This window comes from Spizellomyces punctatus (genome assembly GCF_000182565.1).
Source record: "Spizellomyces punctatus DAOM BR117 chromosome Unknown supercont1.9, whole genome shotgun sequence".
Classification (NCBI taxonomy): Eukaryota; Fungi; Chytridiomycota; class Chytridiomycetes; order Spizellomycetales; family Spizellomycetaceae; genus Spizellomyces; species Spizellomyces punctatus.
Window position 1 is genome coordinate 815935 of NW_015971545.1, and position 25584 is coordinate 841518.

General features: G+C 47.4%; 10 protein-coding genes and 5 non-coding genes across 15 annotated transcripts; 10 read left to right on the top strand and 5 right to left on the bottom strand.

Annotated features, from left to right (window-relative positions):
* The first annotated feature begins 18 nt into the window (after nt 1-18).
* Nucleotides 19-2263, top strand: SPPG_05654 (uncharacterized protein). Its single transcript, XM_016753864.1, has 6 exons — nt 19-495; nt 565-711; nt 782-934; nt 996-1260; nt 1317-1743; nt 1799-2263. The coding sequence occupies exons 1-6, from the start codon at nt 209-211 to the stop codon at nt 2086-2088; spliced, it is 1569 nt and encodes a 522-aa protein (XP_016607453.1). The 5' UTR covers nt 19-208; the 3' UTR covers nt 2089-2263.
* A 99-nt stretch (nt 2264-2362) lies between these two features.
* SPPG_05655 (uncharacterized protein) lies at nt 2363-4383 on the top strand. The gene is made up of 5 exons (XM_016753865.1): nt 2363-2768; nt 2843-2893; nt 2959-3185; nt 3261-3844; nt 3905-4383. Exons 1-5 carry the CDS (start codon nt 2729-2731, stop codon nt 3993-3995), a joined length of 993 nt encoding a protein of 330 aa, XP_016607454.1. The 5' UTR covers nt 2363-2728; the 3' UTR covers nt 3996-4383.
* An 88-nt stretch (nt 4384-4471) lies between these two features.
* SPPG_10121 lies at nt 4472-4544 on the top strand. Its single transcript has one exon. It is a non-coding gene; the product is annotated as a tRNA-Ala (tRNA).
* Nucleotides 4545-6136: 1592 nt separating this feature from the next.
* On the top strand, nt 6137-6209 carry SPPG_10122. Its single transcript has one exon. It is a non-coding gene; the product is annotated as a tRNA-Ala (tRNA).
* Nucleotides 6210-6493: 284 nt separating this feature from the next.
* Nucleotides 6494-8793, bottom strand: SPPG_05656 (uncharacterized protein). Its single transcript, XM_016753866.1, has 2 exons — nt 8036-8793; nt 6494-7965 (listed from the first exon to the last, which is right to left on the bottom strand). Exons 1-2 carry the CDS (start codon nt 8622-8624, stop codon nt 6659-6661), a joined length of 1896 nt encoding a protein of 631 aa, XP_016607455.1. The 5' UTR covers nt 8625-8793; the 3' UTR covers nt 6494-6658.
* A 1550-nt stretch (nt 8794-10343) lies between these two features.
* SPPG_10123 lies at nt 10344-10416 on the top strand. The gene has a single exon. It is a non-coding gene; the product is annotated as a tRNA-Ala (tRNA).
* A 352-nt stretch (nt 10417-10768) lies between these two features.
* On the bottom strand, nt 10769-11317 carry SPPG_05657 (uncharacterized protein; the record flags this gene model as incomplete). The annotated part of the gene is made up of 2 exons (XM_016753867.1): nt 10769-11053; nt 11120-11317. The coding sequence occupies 2 exons, from the start codon at nt 11315-11317 to the stop codon at nt 10769-10771; spliced, it is 483 nt and encodes a 160-aa protein (XP_016607456.1).
* A 524-nt stretch (nt 11318-11841) lies between these two features.
* SPPG_05658 (uncharacterized protein) lies at nt 11842-13001 on the bottom strand (the record flags this gene model as incomplete). Its single annotated transcript, XM_016753868.1, has 2 exons — nt 11842-12707; nt 12779-13001. 2 exons carry the CDS (start codon nt 12999-13001, stop codon nt 11842-11844), a joined length of 1089 nt encoding a protein of 362 aa, XP_016607457.1.
* Nucleotides 13002-14878: 1877 nt separating this feature from the next.
* On the top strand, nt 14879-14951 carry SPPG_10124. The gene has a single exon. It is a non-coding gene; the product is annotated as a tRNA-Ala (tRNA).
* Nucleotides 14952-15064: 113 nt separating this feature from the next.
* On the top strand, nt 15065-15832 carry SPPG_05659 (uncharacterized protein; the record flags this gene model as incomplete). The annotated part of the gene is made up of 1 exon (XM_016753869.1): nt 15065-15832. The coding sequence occupies one exon, from the start codon at nt 15065-15067 to the stop codon at nt 15830-15832; it is 768 nt and encodes a 255-aa protein (XP_016607458.1).
* A 181-nt stretch (nt 15833-16013) lies between these two features.
* On the top strand, nt 16014-16668 carry SPPG_05660 (uncharacterized protein; the record flags this gene model as incomplete). The annotated part of the gene is made up of 2 exons (XM_016753870.1): nt 16014-16338; nt 16409-16668. 2 exons carry the CDS (start codon nt 16014-16016, stop codon nt 16666-16668), a joined length of 585 nt encoding a protein of 194 aa, XP_016607459.1.
* SPPG_05661 (uncharacterized protein) lies at nt 16631-17551 on the bottom strand. The gene is made up of 3 exons (XM_016753871.1): nt 17314-17551; nt 17185-17239; nt 16631-17117 (listed from the first exon to the last, which is right to left on the bottom strand). The coding sequence occupies exons 1-3, from the start codon at nt 17436-17438 to the stop codon at nt 16758-16760; spliced, it is 540 nt and encodes a 179-aa protein (XP_016607460.1). The 5' UTR covers nt 17439-17551; the 3' UTR covers nt 16631-16757.
* A 331-nt stretch (nt 17552-17882) lies between these two features.
* Nucleotides 17883-21549, top strand: SPPG_05662 (uncharacterized protein). Its single transcript, XM_016753872.1, has 5 exons — nt 17883-19065; nt 19130-19798; nt 19863-20227; nt 20289-20485; nt 20558-21549. Exons 1-5 carry the CDS (start codon nt 18570-18572, stop codon nt 21282-21284), a joined length of 2454 nt encoding a protein of 817 aa, XP_016607461.1. The 5' UTR covers nt 17883-18569; the 3' UTR covers nt 21285-21549.
* A 613-nt stretch (nt 21550-22162) lies between these two features.
* On the bottom strand, nt 22163-22235 carry SPPG_10125. The gene has a single exon. It is a non-coding gene; the product is annotated as a tRNA-Ala (tRNA).
* Nucleotides 22236-23028: 793 nt separating this feature from the next.
* SPPG_05663 (uncharacterized protein) lies at nt 23029-25479 on the top strand. Its single transcript, XM_016753873.1, has 3 exons — nt 23029-24048; nt 24131-24610; nt 24672-25479. Exons 1-3 carry the CDS (start codon nt 23162-23164, stop codon nt 25300-25302), a joined length of 1998 nt encoding a protein of 665 aa, XP_016607462.1. The 5' UTR covers nt 23029-23161; the 3' UTR covers nt 25303-25479.
* The last annotated feature ends 105 nt before the right edge of the window (nt 25480-25584 follow it).

A 25584-nucleotide genomic window follows, 5' to 3' on the forward strand; every position in this document is an offset into this window, starting at 1 on the left:
TCGATGAAAAGTCATTTGTTTTTATTTGGATTTCAAAATTCATTTTGGCTGCTTCGGCTCTACTTTTTTGCAAGAAACTTTTTTTTATCTAAACTTGCGATGGGGACACACCACCGCCGTCAAGTTTCGCAGACTTTCTTCCTTGCGTTGGAGGCTTTAGAAGGAGAGTGCGAGAGCGTCCTCCCCGACTTGCCTTTCGCAAAGCAAGATGCCCGTGGGCCATGGTCCTCTCCGCTATCTAGTCATACGCGCGTTGGCGTTTGCCATCGACTGTATCGCACCAGTCTCCATTGCATATACCTTGTACGCTCTTGTAAATCACTACAACGGCACACGACATGGCATTGTATTTGACGGCACATGGACGAACGTGTTCTATACCATGTTGCTTCCGATATGGTTTGTTTTTGAAACAGCTTTCTATGTGTGGATGCTATGGCAGAGACAAAGGTTTCAGGCCATGAAGGATGTGCCGGGTTTGGACAATGATAGGAGGTACTTTGACTTGCTCCTCCAGAGTGCATGAGGCATTCTCATTGATTATCTTGGCGCTGTATTAAACAGGCGCTTTATGTTTGGACGAATGCTCAAAACGATATCGCAGAGAAGATTCCCGCATTTCTTGGCGACTCAATTCATGTGGAAGGATTGTTACACACAACTGACTAGCGAGGAGATTGAAGAAGTCTACATGGACAATGTCAAAGAATGGTGACTATCTGCTTCATTGCAATTAGCGTTGGAAGCGTCGGCAAAGCTGGAGCTGAATTTTGCCTGATAGGGCTGCGTGGGCATTCTTCTCCAAGCCATCCTGGAAACACGTCCTCGAGTCACCCAATGGCAAACAGCTCGCGTTGGAAGGAGAGGAAATGATAGATAACATGGCTTTTCGGAAAGGAATCGTCTTTCAAGAAGGTTACAATGAGAAGATCAGGTTAGAGCACTGCTCCGATGTCGAGGTGAATTGAGTAGCAAATGACTGATCTCCTTCTTAGAACGGTAACCATCTCCTACAACCCGGTGGAAGCCTTCCCCAAACCGCTTCTCCTGTATGCTGTGGTTGCTCTACTCGAATTTGGCGCTCGTTGCATTTTTCGGATGCTCGGATTCCAGCGATACCCCGCCCACCGCACGGATTTGGCACCGGATATGCCCGAACGGGGAATTACATATTGGTTGAGGATGCCAAAAGGGAATACCGTCGATGCTCGACGAAGGAGAAAAAGAGAAGAGTCGGACTTGCCCATTGTGTTTATACACGTACGTACGCATGAATCTGGCGTTCGAATTTAAATTGACAATCGACATATCTGCAGGGACTGGGAGGCGGTCTCTGGTGCTATCTCAAGTTCATCGGCAAACTCTGGTGGACCCAATCGGCACGCCCCATCTACCTTGTTGAACTTCCCCACGTTAGCATGAGGCTTGTCCAATCTTCACCAGATCCGGACACGACTGTCCGTGAACTTGTGGCTATGCTACGCCGCCATGCACATGATTCTGCCACATTCATTGGCCATTCCCTTGGATCGGCTTACGTTGCATACATGATCAACCATACCAAAGCCGTCGCCGGAGTTGTCATGATAGATCCTGTCTGCTTTAACATTTATGACGCAAATTTGTTATATAATTTCGTACATCGTCGGCCAGGTGCCGGAGGGAAACCACTAAAAGCCAACGAGTTTTTGGTATATTGGTTGGTGTCCAGGGAGCTGTACATTTCTCAGTGGATTTCGAGACGTAAGTTCTGTTTCTGTTTCAGTCGATTAGAATGATCATTGATTATTGTCTTTAGAGTTTCTCTGGTACCGCGCACACTGCCTGACATCATCACTCCCTTCGTCGGCGCACATCTTTCTTGCGGGCAAGGACAACATTATCGACACGAGTACCGTAAAAACGTACCTTGACGACCATGATGCATCATATACATACTACGAGAATCTAGATCACGCACAATTTCTCCTTTCAGAAAAGATTGAATGGGAAATTGTGGATAAGATTGGCTCCGTTTGTAAAAATGCCGCAAAAGAATGGGGACGAAAGTCTGGTGCGGACAGACGGAGGAGGAGGATGAGGCGGTAGGGCCCCTCAGCGAAACTTACTGGAAACATGTTAGGGCTTGTTGGTAGCGTAGATATCTGATACTATTATTATATTTTCCTTTGGCATTCCATGACGAGGGCACTCGCGCACAGACATGTACAAACAATTCGTAGAGACCAAGATCTGCATTCAATATATAAAAAAATAAACCTCTAAAAATGCTCGTTTTTGCATTTGTTACTCTATCAAGAATGTTTTTTAAAAGTTCCAACTCACGCGTGTTCATTTTTATTTTGATCATCCCGATATAGAACGCGATATGGCCACCTGTGTAGCAATGTGTTGTCCGCAAAGCGGCGAACTCGTTGCGGGAGGGGAACACGCACAGTTGAAACCTCAAATTGGGAACGATGGCCGCTCTAAAAAAATCGTTCAATCGAGGGTCCCCCCGAATGAGAGCGATTACGACGCCTACGGTGGGACCCTGACAGCAAGTTGAACCCTGTATAGACCAGTCTTGTAGGAGCAAAGAGTTGGCAACCCAAGTTGGCACTTTGTTCGTTGATCACAAATTTAGACTGCAGAGCATGCCTGGGATGAGCTGACACTCCCTTCTTATGATCTCACTTGTCGTCTTTCCCAATGTTTCTCCTCACTGTTTGATCAAACATCTGCAATTATGGCGAGTAAAGTCGAGGATTCATGGTGCGATTGGAGAGGTAGATATGAACTACGGTTATGGTGTGTTTGGCGGATCTGTATCCTGTATCTAATGGCAGCTTGTTATGTGCAGTTCAAATATATCACTGTCACTATTCGAACTTGTGGCGGATCTTCTTTTGCAGTACGTCTCGCCTTGCTACCCGCCTTTTTTCCCTGAAAACTCATAAACCTTCTCTTCTTTCATAGTCATGTCCACCATGTGCTTTACTGTCGCCGCTATCGGAATCTACATACTCTACAGAAAAATCTGCGTCAATGGAGGGAGGTTTTTCAATGTCATCGAAGGATGGAAACAGCCAAGACCTTTTGAATGTTTTATTTTGTGGATGACTGTCTCTTGTCTGGGGCATGGGATCTACGGGGTGCTGATTTTGGTGGATGTACTGAAGAGCGAGGCAAACAAAGAGTTCTGGGTGGGTTTGCAAACGCTTCTTGCTTTATGGGAACATTTGGCACAGGGCTGACGAGCTTTATTATCAACCCGACAGCAAAGCTGGCCCTGGAACGCCGCGCAAGTGGCAGTCGTCCTCTACTTCTTCGGTATTCTCCATGCGACACCGGCGCTTGATATAAAATCGACGGCAAGCACGGAACCTCAAGCCCTTCCTTCCTCCCGCACCATGTCCATTCTAACCACCTTATTCACTGCCGTACCCGCCGCGGTCCTCACTCTCCTCAGTGTCCTCTCTGGTTTCGCAAGAGATCAAAAGTGGACTCATGCCCAAGATGCGCTCTTGATCCTCACCCTCACAGTTTGGGCTCTTGTCTGCATCGCAACGGCTCTGGCAGTCGGATATTCTGGTAGTAGGCTTATCAACCTGATAAAGTCCGCCATTCCTCTCCTTCCAAGTTCCAGTACACAAATCAGGCTCACCAGAACAGCCCGCAAGGTCTACTTGTTAACAGGATGGATCGTGATCAAATTGTGCATCTACGCTGCCGCACTGCTGCTTTTTGCCGGTTTTCGGGAACGGATCCTCGAAAACGCCCCATTGTCGATTTTCCTTGCGGGGTGTTGGTGGTTGTGTCTGCCATCCGGTCTTTTGGTCGTTTTTATAGTGGCGCTGGTCGTGTGAGTATCTAATTCTTCGATTGTGGTTAATGCTTTAGATCTAACTGTACTCTTTCCTAGCTCTCATCAGACGCACAGAGTTTCTGATTCATCCTCATCATTCAAGTTTCCGTTCGACATGCAGAGTCAACCCGCATCGGATCCATCGTGAACGTCATGGTAGCGAGTAACAACCATACTGGGTTGGACTCGGCCATCACATACAAAGCATCCTCCACCATGTTACCAACAAATTGCCATCATGGGACAGGGGCATCCGCACCGCCGACTACCCTCAGCGCACATCAAGCGCAAAGTGGGTATACCTGCACACGAAAATGGAAGACCTTTCCATGTTTTGCCGCTCCTCCCGGCTCCATGATTTCATATATAGTCATTTTTTTTGCTCCTCCTAATCTGACCGATTCTATACAGAATCATAGATGGAGTACTGTAGTATAGTGTTGTATCAAGTAGACAATATGCTATGGCTGTGTACATTGTAGTATAATTAGAGAAATTGTTATTCTGTTGAATATACTGGAACATCGAGTTTTCCTTCAATCAAACCATGCTGAATATCTTACTTCGCCAGCGATCCTGGTTGATTAGAATGGATGATATAAAAGTCCTCCGAAGATTTCATCTGGGGAATTAGCTCAAATGGTAGAGCGCTCGCTTAGCATGCGAGAGGCACGGGGATCGATACCCCGATTCTCCATCCATATCTCGTAGGCAACACGTTTAGGCAACACGTTTTTTTGAATTCTTTCATCTAAGGTTGTCACTCCTTGAAATTTGTTGCGCTACCAACCAGCCAGTCGTTCTTTGTTCATGGCTTTGTGAGTGCGGAATAGGCTTGTCCATTGGCGCATGTATAAGAAGCTGCCACTGCTCGTGTGTAGGCGTTTTGAACAGCAATCACCGATCCTATGTTCGACTACGTAGATGCTTGTGCTGTAAACTGTCGTTTCCGAAATGAAGACACTCCCTTTGCACCATGGGTTATCAATTGTGGCATTGGGCTGTGAATGGACAAGTGGTTGGATCGGTTCTTAGGCCAAATATTTATTCTGATATGTAGCCAGCTCTTGGTGGCTATTTTCAGCATGACATACTTTTGGGCGGACGACATTTTCATCATGATCGGGTCAGGTCCGCTTGTTGCTCAGGTCCAGGTCTTCCTGTAAAGATTGCTGTATTAAAAAGACGCACAATATAGCCATATAATCGCCAGAACAAACGAGATTCTGTGTACGGTATCTGTTCCATAATGGATAATAGCCGAGTTCCGGCCAATTCATAGTGTGGAGGCGATTGAAAATGGCACTAGGACCCATTATTATCCGGATTAATCCGGTTAATCATATCGCATAATCAGAACCCCCCTCTATCGCTCAGATTGGTGTGGCATGTATTGTAATGTTTTTTTTTAAACTGCGGTGAGGCGCATGCCAAAGGTCTATAAAAGGGGGGCCTTTTCCCTCTTTCCTCTTTACCCATCCTCGACTCGAAGCATCTGCGCAACGCTCATTGCGACCCACACAACCTCATTGCGACTCGGCCAACCATGAGAACGCCGATGTGGTGGTGTCGAGGACCTCGACCGCCCGACAGCAACCGTGATCAGAACCAGCGGCAACCAATCAGATCCGATAACAAAACCTACTATTATACTGCCACATTAGTTGAGCTTGGTTGGTATGTATCGATGGCATTTCTTGCATTTCTTGTCATCGGGTCACCTCGCTGACATGCAGTTTTTTTTAGTCTCCAAGCCTTGTCACTGAAAATCCACCAGCTTGTGACGCTGCCCAGTCGATTCGCTCCTGGATGCAAGAGTCTGGCTTCAATGCCATCAAGAGTTCTGGATCAAGGCTTAGTAGGGACCATGTGTGGTGGTGGGCAGTTATCCGGTTAGAACAACCATTACGTATTGCATGTATAATTGCCTAGTAGTAGTTAGATAGCTTTTCCGAACCGGTTGTCGCCGGTTTATTCCCTGGTGTAGTAGCTAGTGCCAGTTTCTGTCACCTCTACACTATAGATGTTTGATTAACTTGCAGAGACCACTAGCACTGGACGCATAGTATTTACGCACCAGCTGAATCTTATCTGCGGTACAATTTGATCTCATACTGTTGATACCAAGTCATTGGATGTATTCTGGAGAATGGGATACCACTCATCTGAGATCATGGTTGTTGAATGTTCTCGTTTGCTGCTTTCCCGTAATTGACACACCTTGTTCAAGGAGTGACAATCGAGAGCTAATTGAATTGATAAAAATGCGCGTTTGTTTATATTTCATCAGGGGAATTAGCTCAAATGGCAGAGCGCTCGCTTAGCATGCGAGAGGCACGGGGATCGATACCCCGATTCTCCACTTCATGACGTTCTTCCAAAGAGAATTTTTTTTGCACGGTTATATCGGACGTTCTCTGGAGTCGAACCTAGCTGGTAGGATAATATAGTTGACTATCACGAAGTACAGTTGATAATTCAGTTGTCATTACTTACGGATGCTGCATCAGTACTTGAAAATCAGTAATGCGATTTCAATGAGATGATCACAGAACGACAGGCCAATGATCAGTACATGAATAGGTTTTTACTGTTACCGTAGATTCATCTCATCTGGTCGCATCCATTCTCTTCATCAACAAATATCCTGTTTCAAAGTCGACATCGTATATATTTGACTCTTAACTGTGTACATATACAAAAACTACAGAAAGCCTCCATGATCACGGAAGAAATAGATACAAGGAAGCCATATTTCATACAGGGTGCAGGCTTTTCAACAAAACTATATGTGGGATATGCAGAAAATGATCAGATATTCTCGACCGTTCCTAGACTTGTAACCACTGGCTGGACGGGTTGCGCCGTCGCTTGGTTGGAGGGGCCTTGTGCTTGAACGGGTGTTGACTGAGTGGGAGCGGCTTGAGTTGGTGTTGACTGAGCGGGAGCCGCTTGAGTGGGAGCCGCATGAGTGGGAGCCGCATGAGTGGGAGCCGCATGAGTGGGAGCTGCTTGGGTGGGAGCCGCTTGAGTGGGAGCCGCATGAGTGGGAGCCGCATGAGTGGGAGCCGCATGAGTGGGAGCTGCTTGGGTGGGAGCTGCTTGGGTGGGAGCGGCTTGAGTGGGAGCTGCTTGAGCGGGAGCCGCATGAGTGGCAGCCGCATGAGTGGGAGCGGCTTGGGTGGGAGCTGCTTGAGTGGGAGCCGCATGAGTGGGAGCGGGTTGCGCCGCTCGAACTGGTGCTGTTACTCCAGAAGGTCCGGGTTCAGCAGCAGGAGGTAACGGGACAGGTTCCGGAAGTTTTGACGGAGCAACTGGTTGTCCGACAATTGGCTGGTCCCGATGCGCATCTTTCATCTCCTCCGCCATCAGATGATTTTGGTTTGACCTCGTTAACGATGACGCGGTTGAAGCTATAGAAGCGGTGCTGTTCATCGTGCCCGCAGCTGCCAGCGTCTTATAGGGAACAAATTGGGCCATGGCATTCCACCACGATTCTGACTCTGACATGCTGTTGGTTGAAAACTTGTACACCTTTCGCTTATTTGTGAAAAGGCCGTGATTCTCTCTGATTTCAGTCAAGTGGAACTCTTCAGCCGTGACACCCCCGGCGCCCATGCCAAGCGGACCTAGTTCGCAGCTGCGAAGCCAAATGTGCCGTTTGGGTTTAATGTCCTCTTCGCCGTCCAGTCGTGGCCTTTCGGGAAATTCATGTAACCAACCACTCGCACTCACGCAGTACCACTTTTCCTTCCATTTCTTCATCACTTTGCTTTTCCTCAGCATTGGGCCTTCTTTAAGCAGTTGAACGAGGGGATCATTTCCGCCCGGATAATCCTCTGCAAACGCGAACGGAGAGGCTGCGTCCTGCAGATTCCTGTTTCGGTAGGCCTCCCATTCACGGTCTGGGTCCAGCGCATTGACAGCGTTCTGGAGAGATGTTGTTGCACCATGAGACGCCGCCGCAACGGAATCCAGAGACGTGTAAGCCAGTAAAGCAGATTTGAGGTTTTTGATCAGGTTCTTCTCCCAGACTCCAAATGTACGTTCGATTTCGGCAATATTGTCCGAGCGGGAACGGTACTTGTGAGAAGCGTAATAGAGATGCCGTTTCACAGCTGATCATTGGGGGGAATGGAAATGAGTATTGCAAGGCTCGCGGAAATGTGAAAGAAAATTGTCACATACCCCAATTGGCCAACCAAGGATCGCCTGCATCCCATGGCGACATTTTCACCACCCCCTGACCAGCGGACAATGTCCGTTGCAAAGTTTTCAAAAGTTGCTTGAGTTTCAGCTCATCCTTCTCCTTGTCCTTCTTTCTGTGACGCTCCTCTTCCATCAGTTCAGTCATTTTCCTGTGTACTTCCTTATCCAACGACTTCAAAGCGGGCAACGTCTGTGAATGCAACACCTTGTGGACTGAGTCGTGTTCTGCCGAAAGTTGCGAACACGTTTCTCTAGAACATTTCATCAACTCCCCGATGCCCGGGCTGTTACCGAACGCCGCATCTCGCTCACGGGAAGGGTTGGATGTCCAGTGACGAAGAGTTTTCTGTTGCGATACGCTGAGGTTCTTCTCGAGGGCAGCTTGGTCTTCGAATTGCAAGATGAGAAGCCGTATAAGGGAAAGCCAACCTGCGCAACGGGTAAGGATAAGGTCGGATGGATTCGGCGGCAGTTGCCCCTCGCCAATGGAGGGAGACCGGTAGCACGTGGGAGAACGTGTCACGTCTGTGGACGATCCAGTCTTTGTCGCTGATTCGAGCGTTGCCATAGTTGGTTCTACGACGTTTGGTTTGGTTGTTGTCTTTGTGATTTGATTTGATGTACTTGCGAAAGAAATAATGGGTAGCTTTTTTCCACAGAGTCGAGTCCGCCAACTCCAAAAGCTCGATCTTTATACATCTTTCCCGCCCGATTGTCGGGCCACACATCATGCGTTGCTATCATCGCAACTTGACATCATTCCTACGAGAAAGGGCTCACGAGGGACAGGGCCACCCCTCCGTCCTCTTGGTTCCCCCAAAAAGGTGTTGCAGTGTTCAAAATATGGCTTGGTCACATAACGTCATCCATCGCGACTGAGTGATGACGGGTAGCTAAGCCTCACTGTGGAGAACCAGCGTTCTAGCCCAACAGCCCTACATGCAAATACAGGATCTACCGGAAAGGAACAAGGGAAAAATCACTTTTGCACCTACAGCCGAGATGCATGGACAAATAAGCATAGCATAATATTAGCAGCCCAGCTGCGTTTTGAAAACATGAGATTCGCACAGTTCGGTCCCCAAAGGTCCACAGCTCAACCAACCAGATAAGACATCTCACATCCTGATACCTGGATGACATTTCCTCCGCAACCGGAGGTAATCCCTACAACATTTCCCACCCCATTATTTGTTCCTCATCAAAAGCCTATTCGCCTGCAGTTTGGCCCGCCCTGACACTGTCGGCTATGGGATGTCGTCCTAATAGATGATGTTTTGGCCGGTTCCCTCGTCCGTCCTTGAAGGAACGGTAGTGAACCATCCCACTCAACGTAGTTCCAAATGATCGTCTAAAACAGCGTCCAGTATGTGTTGCGTTCAAACAAGGATCAATGTCATACTGTTCGCATTTTTGACACCCGCAAATATTTCAATGCTGGAGTTTTTATGTCTAATCCAAACAGATGATATCTTTGAAGGGTGCCCGACAATTTGGAAATTATAATAGTGTCTTCCTAATAGTGTCATCGTTGCAGATCCCGCCTAAACTTAACCTTAATTCATGGTGCATCGGAGCGTACCGTGTCTTCTCAACACTTGTCCATCCAATTAACGCTTTAAATGCCTTCAATCATAGATCCAAGAAGTAGCCGGAAAAGGGTCGGGTTAGCCTTCCAATCGCAAAGGTTGACGCACGGTTAGTACAAAGAGTTCGCACGACTTGCCAGGAGTGTCATACTACAGAGGCAGCCATCCACAAATCAAGACACTGCCAAACATTCAATGAACATTTCCGTGGCAGTTGCTCCTTTCCTATATACACACTCATTGCGCGGACAGGCTTCAGCTACGCAAAAGCCCAGCAAGTTCACGATTTCTCGTGCTCTTTGAACGAAATTCGTGGAACGAACTTGGGGCGTTTCCAAACCTCGACAGCTCCTTCGCGCAAATCTGCTTAATCATAAGAACTAGTAGTTCAAAACCAGACAAGCTAAAGCTTCCCATTTATACGTGCATCAATACAGAAATTCCCCACGACTGTCCGTACATGTACCTTCACAGATTGCCAAGAAGTTCAATCCACTGTCGGAACAAGCGGTGGAATAGCATTATTGGAATAGACAGGCTTTTGGCTACACCATGCATGGGATTAGCTTCCGCCCACCTTCTAATTAACAGCACCTACCTTCATGAGACCATCCAAGTAGCGCATTTGGAAGCGCATTACTCCATGATGAAGAGAGTTCATTTCTGACATATAAATGTGGGGTAATCTGTACATTCATGGGGAATTAGCTCAAATGGCAGAGCGCTCGCTTAGCATGCGAGAGGCACGGGGATCGATACCCCGATTCTCCATTCTCTGAAATAGTGTGTTGTTTTTTTTGGTCGTGTTTTGATCATCCGTGCTTCCACCTGGGAGGCATTTTCATTAATGCGTATGGAAATCAGTCTTAAGTTCTGACAACTAGTATTTAGTGAAGGAATAAGTATTCATAGGAGGCATTGATGGGACAATTTCTTGCACCACTGTGCCCTCCAAAATTCATATGCATAGACTAGAATGCTAGACCATCACATGACAGGATATATATGTACAGGAATTTACAAAAGAAACGCAAGCAATATAGAGCACAAACTGCAAGCACCTGCACCACAAAGCACAAACCAGCGAGAATCCCACTCAAGCACTTTAGAACTCAACGACCCTTCATTCGACGGTAATCTGCTTTGGTTGAGGCTGCTCAGCCTTTCCAACCTTGACCGTCAACAGTCCATTGTCGAGCTTGGCTTCAACCTTGTTTGGATCGAATTTTCCAGGAGGAAGCGGAATGGCACGAGCAAACTTGCCGTACATGATCTCGCCAGCGTATAAAGCCTGGGCTTTCTCATAGACTTCGGGCTTTGGGTATTCACCAGAGATCATGAGTGTGTTTTCGTCCGAGAGTTCGACTTTGACCTTGTCTTTGGGTACGCCTGGGAGTTCGCTGTAGATCTGTGCAGGTCGTGTGATGTGTTAGAGAATCTTGCGAACTCATAAAGGATAAGAAGAGGGCTTTACCAAAAAGTGGTCACCGGCGTCCAATACATCAACGGGGGGCATCCACTCGGCAGGCGGACCTTTCCGGCCCTGGCCGCCTTGGGTCGGCCCACGGGTGATCAGAAGCGGGCTACCGGGACCAAAGTCGGAGAGAACGTCACGTAGGACTCGTTGCATGTTGCGTTCCAGTTGTCGAAAGGTGCGGTCAACGTCAGCCATAGGTTGAAATTGAAAAGAGTGAGTTGTTGATCAGTTATAATTGAAAAAGCAGTTCGACAAAAAGTTGGGTGGGAAGGAAATCTATGAAGGGTGCTCTTTATGTACTGTTTTATTAGCAAACCCGAAAGGCCAGCCATCATGATGTGGCATGACACAAAAAGTTGACGTGCAAAGAGCGCCAGAAGGGTTCAGTTACCATAACGTTCCGGAAACTGCCCATCTTCCAGTAGCAGCACGTTCCCAGTCCCCCCGCGCGCGTAGGCGGATGACCCAGGAAGGGGAACAGCTCAAGGACGGATACCATTGAGAACCTTCCAAGATTAAAGTATTTGAAAATGTTTTGGAAATGAGGTCAATATTTATTTTGAAATTTGACCGGACATTCGCACCAGGCGACAAGTTCCGGCAATTTCAATCCTTCACAAATTATACAAATGAACAAAGTCACACCTTTGCAATCCCACCGCAATTATCGTAACCATCTCTACAGTTTTAATACTACTACATTATGCTCCGTGATATGATTACGCTGGTGCTTTGCCCAACTCAACCTCGAGAGGCAATCCAATCAATGCACCTGCAACCCAGGAGACTGGATTGTCACCGCCAACGGAGATGGGCACAACTTTCAAATGCGCATTGGTTTGGCCACCCAAAACTTGGCCCAATGCCGCTTGAATAGCTGGGGGGAACGCACCGGTGGGAGCCAATACAGCGTCCAAAGGCAGGGTTGTCTCTCCCGCAGACTTGAGCATAGTCTTCCCGATGCTAGTTGCTTGACCAAGTGGGAGAGTGATGTTCGTGCCAGGTACGGGAAGAGTGACGTTGAAGACAATAGTGTCGAGTTCGATACCGATGGGAGAGGGGTTGTTGAGTGTGGCATTCATAGCGATGGGGAGAGGTTGGGCTGGGTCGGGAACAGCCTTGGGCTGGAACTGACGGATAGCGGTGCCCTTGAGTTGGTTCATACCCTTCAGCTCAACAACCTTGTCCATCGTCAGACCCTTGTAGGTGCGGCCAACAGCCTTGACCCACATATCAGCTCGCAACCTCCATTTGAAGCTGGGGGAGACGATCATGAATTTGTTGAAACCGGTCAAAGCCTGCTGGCTCAGGACAGTAACGTTTTGAACCGTTTGCTCGATGGTGCCTTTGCCGCCAGAAACTGAGAAAGCACCCATGTTAACTTCCAAAATTGGCTTCTCAGATTGGTCGTTGGGGTCTAGGCCGCCAATCCAGGAAATTGTAAGAGGGGAGTTGTGGATAAGGGTAGCGTCAAAGTGGCCGGCATTGGTGACATCGATTTTGACGGAAAGCGTAAACGAGTTGTTTTGGGGGTTGCTGATGCTGGCGTCGACGAATGTAAGGACGGAGTCGTCGATAGAAGATTCTAAGCATCATGGGAAAATAGGAATGGTAAGTACTGGTTGAGAGCAGTATGAAAAAACTTTGCAAACGTACGAGCAATCTTTGGCACAATGACCAGGAAGATGACGGGCAACAAGACAATCAATAACACGGCGATCAAACCAAGGCATCCGAAAGCCCAGGTCTTCCTTTTCCGTGTCCAGAATCCGGTTTTGTTTGCAAATCCATCATCCTTTGTTGTGGGGGCCTCAACATCTTGGACGGTCTTTGACTCTGGTGCTGTGTCCACCTTGGTTTGGGTTGGTGTCTCAGACATGGCAATGTGTGTGTGTTGTGAGCCGGGGAGTGACAAGAGGAGATGTTGTGTGGAATGAGGTACAGAGTGTATGAATCAAGAGCCCGAGCTGTGGTGGTTGGAAAATAATCCAAGAGGGAAAGCAGAAGGGGGCCCTTTTATTTGATGAAATTCAAAGTAAACAATATCCTTAATAAAAACGACTTTCTTTTGCCGCTACTAAAAAAAAACAAAAAAGAACAACAGGAAAAGTGTCCGCTGCTCATCTGCCCCCATTGTCAGCAGTAGATTTTTTAAAAGGTCATTACCCATGTCTAGCATACAGGTGGTACAATGTTAAGCTAGACTTGGTTCTTTTCCCGTACATCATTTCGCTTGGCAAGCTGGCTGTAAAAAAGTTAAAAATAGTTTAAGAAAAAGTGGCTATATCCCGCGGGACGTCTTAAAACACACTGGGAGGCAGCCTAGCAAAGAATCCACACCCAAAGGTGTCTAGCTGGTTGAAAAGGAACACGGCTTCATCATTAGCCGCTCCCATACAGGTCTTGGAAAAGTAAGGTGGGGGGCCGCCGCACTGCAACAAGACATTCCGTTTTGTTGAATAAACAAAGAAAAGGAGAGCCATCGACGGATGTGTTCCAACTTGTTTACCGTGAATGTCTCTGGCCTTCCGAGGCAGAAAGATTTCCTTGGCTGCGGGCAGTCGGTTTCTTTCAAGCCGTTCATCGGGCCTTGTTTCTGGCTAGTCGCGTGGTGTCTATCAATAGGAAGGGTAATGCTCGGAAGCCATCATATTGGTCCTTTACAACAAAAAACCTTAACGCAATCGACAACATCATCTACTCCTTCCAAAACGACACCAAGACCGAGTGCAAGTGGTGCAAGAGTGTTGCTTTGAACTGGTTTAGGCTGATTAGTCAAAATCGAGAAATAATTTCAATCTGCTCGATTTAACCACTGAAACGAAATGCGAAATCTCGTCGCTTTTTTTCCACTTTCTCACATCCATGAACCAAGGCACTGGGAGAGGTCACACGACAGGGGCTTTTCTGTTTTGGAACACTCGGTTTTAGGTGGATTCTTTTACGTCATTTTCCACGTTAAGTAAACGGCTTAGTTAACTTTAATATTTATAGCCACAGATGGTTTCTTGCCTCTTTTGTGGGACATGCACAAACAGTCGATATTCTGTTGATTTTGGAGTAATTTTCATGGTTTAACAAGAGCTCCGCTTGCCGCTTGTGTTTGATGAACGAAAACGGCTTAGGTCTTGGCATTACCTCCATCGTTCACACAAGAATGGAAACTGGTCCGTCCGCTCGCTCATGCTAAACTTTAAAACGGGGATATCAGTGAAGGTTGCGCAAGATACTGTACACTTCCATATGGCAAGAATGAATGATAAATGAAGATTGCATGTGAATTGTCCGACATCCAAACGTTGTCTTTTGCACGCAGTTCCCGCTCCCAAGAGACACACATTGCGGATGGCTCGTGTGTGCCAATCTGGGAAGTGAGCACAGATGCATCACAAAGTAATTCTTTGTGTTTTAAGAACATCTATTGCTGCCTGCGACCATAAAATGGATGGAATGGTGCACGAGTTCCTCTCGTATCCTCTCAAGTCTACCTAGTCAATAAGCATCCAGTGGTGCACAAGTCTTGCCAAAGTCGCAATTCGGCAAAACAATTCCCTCTGCAGGTAGTGAAAGCCAGTCTCTGAATCGAGTTGCATCGAGTGACCCAGTCCGAAGACATGCAAGAGTTTTGGCTCACTGTCTGATTCCTGTCTGACGGTCCTTTGCATTCTTGAGATGCTCTGCTCTATCTCTCTTCATCCATGTGTCGGTCGGTATTGTGATATCTCTGCATGTTGTTAAACAGTCATGTCAACTCACGGGGAATTAGCTCAAATGGCAGAGCGCTCGCTTAGCATGCGAGAGGCACGGGGATCGATACCCCGATTCTCCACTCTGGGGCCGATGCGATTTTTTTTTCGCAATATTGTAAATGCTCCCTTCCATGGCAACAGTAACACATATGCACGGACTTCGTTTGACTCTACACTATTCAGAGGACCCTTCATGGCGTACCAGCGTCCTCTAGCGCTATTTACCTTGCTCACCTTCATTTTGGTGACATATTTTTATTCACCACGTACAACTTCATCGTCACCATACCGATACGTCTGCGACCTTGGTGCATACACCCATTTACCGTATCTTCCTCCGATTGATGACGCCCCCAGCAGCCTCCTTGCAGCAGCAGCAGAGTATGCAAGCTCAAAAGGCTTGCAAAAAACGACTTACACCCATGTCTCACGAATCAATGGTCAACGAGGGACCTATCACACAGACTGTTCATGTTTCGTTTCGTATTTACTCTATACGACCGGTCTGACGGCACATTTGCAAGATGTGCCCAAAGAGCGCAATGACACTGCTGTGGATCCCCCCATGCCTCGGGCACAAGATTATGCAAATTTCATTTATGGCCTAAATTCCACTCATCCGAGATGGAAACGCATCCACCGTGTCTCAGATCTCATTCCAGGAGACTTGATAACCTGGTCTATACCCTCTCGAACAACCAACACAGGACACATGATGGTCGTCCTAGCAGATCCTATCACTATACCAGTATCAACAAATGAAACCTGGGTCCATGTTGCTGATGCGAGTTCGATTACTCATGAGTGGGATTCTGCGTGTCATGATGGTGTATGTAAGAGATGGGGTGTTGGACAGGGGTTTGTCATGCTGTTAGAAAGGGCGGGTCGCATTGTGGGCTTTAAATTTCGGAGCGGGGCTAGAGAGCGGTGGTGGGAAGTCGGCGTGGGGAGGCTCTTGTGATCCTTGGCAGCCATGCCAACTTCTGACGCGTCGCGTCGCAGACGGCGTTGGGTGAACAAGCCCTTTAAAAATACGCCTTTACCGTTTATAGTTGGGGGTGCACACAGCCTTACGGGATACCCACGTATAAAAAGACTTTGTTGGTCTGCCTTCCTCCACCTTGCGCATCAACTCTGTAAACATGTCAGTCCCATTTCCAGACCCCAACAACACCTACACTCAAGCACCGCCACAACCGCAACAATCTTACGCTCAACCGCCTCCCAACAACGGGCAGCCAAACCAACCGTACTATTATGAGCCTGGCCAACCCCAACAATCGCCTCCGGCGAATGAGCAAGACAAGGACAGAGGACTCTTTAGTAATATTCAGCAGGCTTTAGGTGGTGGTGCACATCCACCTGGGCCGGGGCAACCGCAACAAGGAGCACCGGCGCCATCAGGAAGCAATCACTCAGGTCTGAACGTTACGCTAGGAGGAGTGTTGGGAGCGGTTGCTGTAGCTGGTGCGTATGGTCTTGTCCGTTTCACTTTCTTGAGCCACAGCCATTTTAACTTTGGTCATTCGTCCCTTAGGTGTCGGATATCTCGCTTATGATCAATGGCTCAAACATCAGAATAAGGCTCATTCCGACCATTCTGTTGAAGAATTCAAACGTTTGCAGGCTACACATGGGGCGCCTGCAGCGCCTGGTGCCCATGATTCACACGGGGGAAAGCATAAGGACAAGAAACACAAGGAGCACAAACAGAAAAAGGATAAACATGACAAAAAGGAAAAGAAGCACAAGAAGGGAAGCGGTAGCAGTTCTAGCAGTTCTAGCGATAGCGATTAGAATTGCATCATGTTAATTGGGTATACTTTTACAAATTTGGTTCACACATAAACCCCTTTACACAAAGTTGAAAGTCCATTCTTTTTACATTACACACCCACCACCATTCCGCCCATCTTCCTCTTCCTGACCCACTCGGCATGCTCCTCATGCCTCTTCAACTTTTCCATCCTCTCCTCCTCTAATTGCATGCGACGAAGTGCAGCCGCCTCCAACTTGGATTCCACATCTGGAACAACGCGTGCAGGTACACTGCATCGTCGCTGGCGCTTTTCGCCCCGCTTTTCAACAGCTTCCTTTCGAAGCATGTCAGCCATGCGCATCTTTTCGCATAGCTTGCGGTAGGTGTCTTGTGTGTGGGCCACTTGAGATTCGTGAACGGCCTGGGAGGTCTCGATGGCGTGGGTGGTCGCTTGGTGGGCCTTGAGAGCAAGATTCCGAATGTGCTCCTATCAATATCAAAAGCGACAATTTAGAACAGCGCAAGGAAAGACTATGTAGGTACGAGATACATACTGCTTTGCGTTCGGCTGCCTTGGACATTTTCTCCTCCAGGTCTTCTTGGCTGAAGCTACCAAAGTTACGAGGAGGGTGAGACAGGCAACTCGCGACAAGCACGTCTAAACATTAGGGCAAAGAACAAACCTTCTTTGGGCTTTACGTCCTTCAAATTTTCTAGGAATCTTTGGCGAGAGCTCTTCGGCATGGACAGGGAGCGTCGTCACATCCTGTTCGTCATCCAAAACAATAGCAAAAGCTGTTGACGCCATGCTTTACGTTCGTTCGTAAGAAAGATTAGTCTGGTTTTGAGAGAAAACTGTCTGCTGGGGGAGACGAGAAGAGAGTTGCGCTCTTTTTATGAAGAGATGAGGCGAAAAACGCGTTGCACCGTAAGCGAGAACGCGACATGAACGCGTTCATCTGGGCCCGAAGTTGCAGCTTGGCGTGCCCTTTAGGCGAGTGAGCGACAAGGGAAATGGTCCCTGAAGCTCTACTGAGGATATGTCATTCCACTTGTAGTAGTCGTTTTACCTTGTCCTAGAGTTGGCTGGCGTACATTGGATTTGTTTTAAGATGGATGGATATCAAGTCTAAAACTTGAAAAAAAAAGGATGGCAAGTGCTTGTAGCGGGATTTGAACTCTGTCAAACGTGGTAGGCAAAACATGAAACAAAAGGGGAGCCAACCGCCGCCACAAACGGTGACACAGAGTCATAACCTCCTCCTTCAAAGTGATGGAAACTCGGCGCTTTGGAAAATGCATTTCTGTTGCTATTTTGAGGATGGGTTTTTGATAAGTTTGGGATCTGCACACGGGTTATGCCATGATCCACACACACACACTGGAAACCTCTCTATTATTATAGAAATGTCATGCTGTTTACTGCTTTCGTAGCTGTTCATTAACGATAACACCATCCGTTGAACAAGATCCTTGATTTTGCAAAAACCAATTTGTGATTTATCCCTTCTGTGCTTGTAAATTGTTGAAATTCGTTCATCTTTTTTGTTGGACGCCGTCAGTTCGTTACCAAAGCCACCCTCCTGCGTGCACAGAGCCGCAAGTACAGCGCGCGCGTTTTGATTTTGACCAAGTAGTGGACGCCTTTGAGCAAGCGATTTTTTACGGGGACCTGTTGGGGAGGACATTGCTGGCAGTGAGGACATGAACACCCATTGAACGCATTGGCAGATTGGGACTCTGTGTTTACACGTTCAAGATTTATATTCTGACAATTGCCCATTTGCACTCCCATTCCGAACATTCAACTGTTCCTCACACTAGCGCACTACCCAGCATAAACACTTCTTTCATCGCACTCAACACCGAGAGAGAGAGAGAGAAAGACTGAGCGTGACCAAACGACTAATCACGACGCCCTCTGCGTGCGCGCCGAGATATGTTTGTAGAGTCCCACGCGCAGGCACCTCCTTTTACGCTTGATTCGTCGCCTGCGTCGGTCACAAATCACCATAGTCCGTTCGTTCCTCGCTCGTGTTCCAAACTTGAAATGTCACCTGAGGTGCTAAATGGAACTGTAAGACGTGAGGAAAAGGCAGAAGGAGTTGCTGAGGCGCGGACAACTCTGCAGAATTCCCCTGACGAAAATGTACAAGTGGAGGAACAGGGAGGCGAAGACGGTACTGTTGACCTTGAAATGGACAGTATGAGTGATGAAAATATAAGGGAAGAAACAAGGCAGAGGGGAAGCGAGGAAATAGCGGCGGTGGAAGCACAACGACTGTCCGAGAACCTTGTCGAGTCGCCAGCAATTGTTCAGCCCGCCAACACGGATGGTAGTTCCGAAGATACGGCTGCCAACAGCATCAGCAACACAGTACCGGACATCGACGGTCAGAAAACACCAGCGAATGGCTCCCCGATGGATTTTTCATGTAAGATCTCTTTTATACTCTGATCGATCGCGAAAGAGACTTACATGCTACGGTCCTCTTTTAGCGCTTCTTCCCCAGCGAAAACGACGACCCTCTTCAATCGCTGAAGCAAATGTAACTGCGGCTGCGGTATCCGAAATGCCCCGACGTCCATCTTCAACCTATATACGAAGCTCCTCTGAAGAAAATGCCCCCAAGATGTTCCGACCACACGCACCACAACGAACCAAAACCATGTCCGGATTCTCTACTGTAACACCGTCGCGGCCCACAATGTCTGGTTTCATGGGGAAGCCGCGACGCCCTTCATCAGCTCCTAATGTCAACTCTGCATCGCCACGAAGTAGAAGCAAATCGGAACCCTTTTCTGCGAACCCTCTACCACCAAACAGTCGATCCGCATCTGTGGGCACGTCCCGCAAGAGCTCAGAACCAGTATCACCGGACAGTGCTAGCTCCCCGCTTGCAGTTCACCGACGGCCCTCCACTCAATCCATGGACTCTGTTTCGAGCACACCGACCCAAGGTGACGCGACAGAGGACGAGTCTTACTTTGTCTTGGCCCGGTTGGAGGAGGAAAAGGAGGTTACAAAGGAAGAAGTCGAAAAGGAAGAAACCAAGAAAGGGTGGTTCTCTCCCGCGGCTTATCTGCAAGCAAGTTTCCAAGCTGTGAAAGAGTCCATGTTGGGAGAGGGAAGAGGGCCAGAGGAGAATGAAATCGAAACAGATTGGGGTAATTACATCACGTATTGCGCAACCAAGGATTCTCCGGTCTGATTATTTGCAACCATTTACAGAGTTTTGGGGCAAAGTGATGAATGACTACGAAACAACTGTTCGCAAGCACCCTCGCACATTCACACGAAAACTACATCAAGGAATACCTGACTCTCTACGTGGAATGGTGTGGCAACTCATATGCAAAGGAAAAGACCCGGACCTGGAAAACCAATACGCAACTCTAATAACCCGCACTTCCATTCATGAGAAAGTGATTCAACGAGATTTGGCGCGAACATTTCCGAAACATGAACGATTTCAGGAACCTGGAGGCCCAGGACAGGAGAGCTTATTCAATATCATCAAAGCTTATAGCTTGTATGACACAGAAATCGGCTATTGCCAAGGAATTGCATTCGTCGTTGGTGCCCTTTTGTTGAATGTGCGTGTTTTTGAGTTACCCGTACGATTGAGGTTATAACTAATTAAACCTTTCGTACCAGATGCCCGATGAGGAGGCTTTTTGCGTACTAGTACGGCTGATGAAAGACTACAAGCTCCGAGAGCTGTACGCCCCTCAGATGGTTGGACTGCAACTACGATTATATCAGTATGATGAGCTACTTGAAGAACAGTTTCCAGCCGTTGCCAAGCATTTGGAAGAGCAGGAGGTGAAGAGTACCATGTATGCCTCACAATGGTGAGTTTTTGTCGGAGATCAAGTCATATCACATTCATGACTTTAAAGTTGATCCTATTCCGGTTTTGCAAGGTTTATGACCATGTTTGCCTACCGCTTTCCTTTGTCCGCCGTTTTCCGAATCATGGACGTCATCTTTGCCGAAGGCGTTGATGCCATGCTCCGTTTCGCCCTTGCCTTAATCAAACGTAACCAAGATATCATCCTTACCCTCGACTTTGAAAATCTCCTAGAGTTCCTCAAAAACGGGTTATTCGACGTGTACGCCGACAATGTCGTGGCTCTCATCTACGACGCGGCGTCCATCCGCATCTCTAAAGGAAGATTGGACAAACTTGCCGCTGAACACGCTGAAGCCGTCCGCATGGCCAGCCCAGAACACATGGAAGCGGATGCCCTCCGCGCAGAAATGCGAAGAATGATGGAAACCATAAAGCGAATGGAAACCGAGTACGAAATCCTCAACCGTGAACACGTCACATTGGCCAACAGACTCTTGGAAGCAACTGTTTGTTCTGAGCGCGATCGGGAACGAGCAGATACACTCCAAACCCGTGTATCGGAACTAGAAGCCCGAGCAGCGGATGAGCGGAAAATGGCTGAACAAGCTGTTCAAGCGGAGATGGAACGCTTGGCTCACAAGAACCTGGAACTTACTGCGCGGAACGCAGAATTGCAAGAAGAGGTCATTGGATTGCAGGATGTCGTTGCTGAGACGAAACTCAAATGGGCGGATTGCGAGAATCAGAGATCAGAGTTGCAGAGAAAGTGGGATGGATTGAAGAAGGTTTTGGGATGATGTGTTGCATTGATACCTTTTTTTTTTCAGTAATAGTGTTGTTTCTTTTTTTTTTTTTTCGACATACTTTTGTGTTTTGCCGATGTAGTGTTCTGTCTCTGCCTATGGCTTTTTTTTGTTTCTGTAAGAATTATTCTCGTACTGTTACTTCCCTTCCGCTCCATGATGTTTTCCTGCTCTATGCTTTTTTTTGTATTGATGAGTAACGGTTTTGGACCTGATAATTCATTTAAACGAGAAATAAATCCCACCCTGAAGCTTGGTATAGAGTGTGCTTAAACAGCACCTGGATAGTCCAATAGGTTGTTGGATGCGCACACTGCTTCGATTGAAACCAATAACAAAGTAATGGCACATAAATACGATCTAAATTAGCACGTACAAGGACAATGCATGTCTTGGTTTATTTTGTTAACGGGCTGCTTTGAATCATCTCCAGCATTATGGTGACGAACAGCCAAAACGAACTCTGTTAAAGAACAGATAGACTGTGAGAGCAAAAAGAAGGATAAACAAACAGTACGGAGTGCTTTGGAAAGTTGTAATTGTCGACAAATTCTCAAAAAGGGCAAACAGCTGCGCGCATCAGCCAACATAGTAAAACCGCGGAACAATAAACGCACAACGTCTTTTGGGGCCGTTCAAGGGAGACCGGAAAATCACCATAACGTCCTTTAATGGATATGATTCATGGGTAGACTGACCTTTGGACCAGGCGGTAATGATAATCCTTCTCAGAAAAGGCAGCTAAATGAATATAAAGTCTGGGCAGTATTGGAACATGATTTGGTGTGACAGCCAATATCAAACGTCCTGTAATGCAAACATACAGGGTAGTCGTTTACAGAACAAAAAACACAGCTATGAAAGAATGGGAGTGGAGAATCGGGGTATCGATCCCCGTGCCTCTCGCATGCTAAGCGAGCGCTCTACCATTTGAGCTAATTCCCCGATGATGAATTGGGAGCGCATGTAAATTATGTGCGTATCACAATCTTGAGAACAGCACCCTCATGCAATCATCACCACAGTATTTCGAATTGGCTTGTCAAGCAATACTGTCCTGCGGAATAAGTGCAGAAATTTCGATCGGGTTGGTATCGATTCTGGATGCATTGATGGGTTTCAATGAGCTTCAGACGATACGATAGGCAGCAACACGGGTTATTTCTTTTATGACTGAAGAAAGGTTTGGTGAACGTCCTTGAGTTCTTTATAGGTAAATGAATATGATAGAGTATTGACCACCTCAGCTGGATCTTTATGAAAGGGTTATCCGACTTTATGCAGTCGAGGATGTGATTCCATGTCATATTAAGTTGGTCAATCGTAAGCCTCGCTGCAGTAGAAAATATGGAATATTCCCATTGCCTCTGTCATCAAGAGTTCTTTTGAAATGCTGTTGCCTATTATTTGGGTATATTAGCCATTTAATTTTACACGGCAGCATTCCAGATCCGATTACAAACCAGAGGGCAGGTACAGTAGCTTAAATACACCGACAAGGTCCTCTGGAGGGAAGGATTTAGGAGCAGAGACGAAATTCCTGGATATTGAGCGGCGATCATCTTCAGTCCCCAGACGAGACAGTCATCTAACAAAGCACATCTGGCAGTAGTTGGTATCGAACACTGCCAATCCAACTCGAGCCACGTTGCTTGTGATTTCAATCGGTTGAATAGGTTAAACAATTTGATCATCGGCGGCTTTCACCGTCACGTCACGCGTTTGGTTGAACAGCAACCGACAAAAAAGTTGAGGTTGAGGATTTTGGGTTTCCGACATGGGTATTCTAGTTGTTGTAATTAGGATAGCTACATAATTTTTATTGAGAGAGAATAGACGATTTGTGACCAATTTACCTGGTTCATTGTTCAATGGGTACACTTCTTCAGCTGCTTGAACCACTGTCGGCTGCAGCGTCCTCCGCCTTTCAAACGGTTTCTCATGCCGCAGAGTCTCTCACGAAGCCTGCGGTCGATCAGTCAAACGATGGTCCACTACCTACCACCCCTAGCAATATCGCAACCTCTATCCCACAGCGAAGTTCGTCACTTCCTCCGGCGGACGATGACGACAGTTCCGACACTGAGCAGTATGATATCGCAGCAAAGGTTCCCAGTTTAGGCGTCGGGTGGAATTCGATTTGGCAGTTTCTGGGTGGTTCAGAGGAATTGAGCGATGACGAGTGTCCAGAGGAAGTGGAGCTAAAGGATCTGAGTAATGAAAGAGGAGACCCAACTCAAGCCTCTAAAACAGAGACAAACAAAGATGAGATTATTGCCGTACAGCGAGCCGCCGATGCTGCAGCTCAAGCTCCAAGTGGATGGGCTGCGTTCGGATTCAATTTAAACATACCCATGCCACCCTTCCTTGATACCAGATCCTTTCCCGCACCGCCCGACGAGGTAGCACCACTACCCGGCCTCACACCAGCTTCAAATACCGCACCCGAACAAGGTACCGTCCGGTCAACGACACCAGATGGGGACGCTACCACAGCAGCCAGCGCCTGGACTAAGGCTTGGGCATCTGTCACCGGATCCGCAACGCGCAACTTGCGACCCTGCGGGCATCGACATCCGTTTCATTTCTTGGAGGGGGACCTTGTCCTGATGGGCGGCATGTATGGTTCCTTCCTGGAAGATCGATCTACCGGCCGGAGGGAATGGCTTTCGATGGATGCAGTGTTGAATTGGAATACCCCAGATTTGAGACTCCCCCTAGGCGGAGATGAGGAGGACGACAGGCTTGTGCCAAGCGGGTGAGTTCCTTTCATTGACTTATATCTTAATATATCCTTTTCTACGAGTTTCTTTTGACACCATTCTTTTTTAAAAATTCAGTATTTTCGACCGTCTAGGTCCAATCAATGTTTGCGCCGATCTCGTGCGTGAATTTGTTTCCTGGGAAAAATGCAGCTCAGGAGCCTTTCGCTTCCACCCTTTCGCCTACGATTGGCGCAAATCCCCACACCATGCTTCAAAGTCCCTTGAGACCTTCCTTAGTAACATTTATGAACGCAATAACCACCAAAAAATCCTCCTTGTTGCGCACTCCATGGGCGGCCTCGTGGCTCTTTCAGTGATCAATAGACGACCAGAGCTGTTTCGTGGTGTTGTGTTTGTTGGAACGCCTTTTGGAAGTGTTCCGCTCATTATATGGGCTTTAAGACGTGGCGCACCCTTTATGTTGAACCGAACGTTGATGTCAGCTGGACTGCACTTTGGAGCGCGGACTTCTTTTGTATTTTTGCCGACCGATGGCAAAGGTTTGGTGGATGATAAAGAAGAGGATATTTTGATTGATTTTTATAATGCCGACGAGTAGGTCTTGTGTGCTTGAATTGCAGCAATCCAACCTCGCCTAATTAGACTTCCAATATAGGTGGCTCAACTACCGCCTCTCCCAGGTTTTCCATACTGCAAAAACGCAGGAGGATCTCCAAAGCTTCCACACATATCTCAAACAGACTCTTCACAGCGCCAAAACCTTCCGAACGTCCCTCTCCCACAATCCCGATCAGTCATATCCCCCATTCGCCACGGTAACCTCTACAAAATTCCCTACACCAACTCGTATTCGCTCCTCTGTTCGTAAGGTTCAAACACCGTTAGGAATAAAGCGCGAAATTAAACTCATGTGGCCATGTCGCTTTCTGCCCGGGGATGGGATTGTTAGCGGGGAAGATATGCGTATGCCATTAGGATTTACGTTTTCGGAAGTCAGAAGTTTAGTAGGACATTGGGGCCTCCTAAATGATGTAGCGGCAATAAGGAAGGCCTTAAAGAACATTTTGGAGGAAGAGACGAAACGGAGTAAGCCTGAGAGTGCGGCTGACAATGAGCAGATACCGACAACAAACGAAACTCATGATGAGAATGCGCACGATATACAGCGGATAGACTGCAGTGAGGAACCTAAAAATGAAATGGATAAGCTTGACATCAATGACAGAATGGAAATTAAGAACGGAGATGAACCACAAATGGAGCAGACCGGATCATACACAACATAGTGAAGTACGAGAGGATAGAGCACCGGAAGACTCGGCTGGTGGTGCCTTGTAGCTTGTGGAAACTGTACCATAATCACTTCGACTGCTCATATACAATCTCATTCTGATGCACAAACTAACATCTGGTTCTTCTGGTTCCTGCTCCTCCTTTTTTTTGTCATCAAACACGTCTTTTCCTATGATATTTTCTTTGCCTTTTGAGTTCTTTTGCCCACTTTTGGGTTGACGGCCTTTTTTGCTTTTCCGGTTCAAGAGCTGTAGTGGTTCTCAGTTCTTCCGGCT

What these genes read in the sequence shown, in the direction of transcription:
- SPPG_05654 (XM_016753864.1), top strand. Translation starts at nt 209, where the DNA reads ATGCCCGTGGGCCATGGTCCTCTCCGCTATCTAGTCATACGCGCGTTG. An exon ending in ATGGACAATGTCAAAGAATG is followed by an intron (nt 712 to 781) that starts GTGACTATCTGC and finishes TTTGCCTGATAG; the next exon opens with GGCTGCGTGGGCATTCTTCT. An exon ending in TGCCCATTGTGTTTATACAC is followed by an intron (nt 1,261 to 1,316) that starts GTACGTACGCAT and finishes ACATATCTGCAG; the next exon opens with GGACTGGGAGGCGGTCTCTG.
- SPPG_05655 (XM_016753865.1), top strand. Translation starts at nt 2,729, where the DNA reads ATGGCGAGTAAAGTCGAGGATTCATGGTGCGATTGGAGAG. An exon ending in TTCATGGTGCGATTGGAGAG is followed by an intron (nt 2,769 to 2,842) that starts GTAGATATGAAC and finishes TGTTATGTGCAG; the next exon opens with TTCAAATATATCACTGTCAC. An exon ending in AGGCAAACAAAGAGTTCTGG is followed by an intron (nt 3,186 to 3,260) that starts GTGGGTTTGCAA and finishes TCAACCCGACAG; the next exon opens with CAAAGCTGGCCCTGGAACGC.
- SPPG_05656 (XM_016753866.1), bottom strand. Translation starts at nt 8,624, where the DNA reads ATGGCAACGCTCGAATCAGCGACAAAGACTGGATCGTCCACAGACGTG. An exon ending in TCCTTGGTTGGCCAATTGGG is followed by an intron (nt 7,966 to 8,035) that starts GTATGTGACAAT and finishes CCCAATGATCAG; the next exon opens with CTGTGAAACGGCATCTCTAT.
- SPPG_05661 (XM_016753871.1), bottom strand. Translation starts at nt 17,438, where the DNA reads ATGGCGTCAACAGCTTTTGCTATTGTTTTGGATGACGAACAGGATGTG. An exon ending in GGACGTAAAGCCCAAAGAAG is followed by an intron (nt 17,240 to 17,313) that starts GTTTGTTCTTTG and finishes TAACTTTGGTAG; the next exon opens with CTTCAGCCAAGAAGACCTGG. An exon ending in AGGCAGCCGAACGCAAAGCA is followed by an intron (nt 17,118 to 17,184) that starts GTATGTATCTCG and finishes TGATATTGATAG; the next exon opens with GAGCACATTCGGAATCTTGC.
- SPPG_05662 (XM_016753872.1), top strand. Translation starts at nt 18,570, where the DNA reads ATGTTTGTAGAGTCCCACGCGCAGGCACCTCCTTTTACGCTTGATTCG. An exon ending in CTCCCCGATGGATTTTTCAT is followed by an intron (nt 19,066 to 19,129) that starts GTAAGATCTCTT and finishes GTCCTCTTTTAG; the next exon opens with CGCTTCTTCCCCAGCGAAAA. An exon ending in TGAAATCGAAACAGATTGGG is followed by an intron (nt 19,799 to 19,862) that starts GTAATTACATCA and finishes AACCATTTACAG; the next exon opens with AGTTTTGGGGCAAAGTGATG.
- SPPG_05663 (XM_016753873.1), top strand. Translation starts at nt 23,162, where the DNA reads ATGGGTACACTTCTTCAGCTGCTTGAACCACTGTCGGCTGCAGCGTCC. An exon ending in GACAGGCTTGTGCCAAGCGG is followed by an intron (nt 24,049 to 24,130) that starts GTGAGTTCCTTT and finishes TTAAAAATTCAG; the next exon opens with TATTTTCGACCGTCTAGGTC. An exon ending in GATTTTTATAATGCCGACGA is followed by an intron (nt 24,611 to 24,671) that starts GTAGGTCTTGTG and finishes CTTCCAATATAG; the next exon opens with GTGGCTCAACTACCGCCTCT.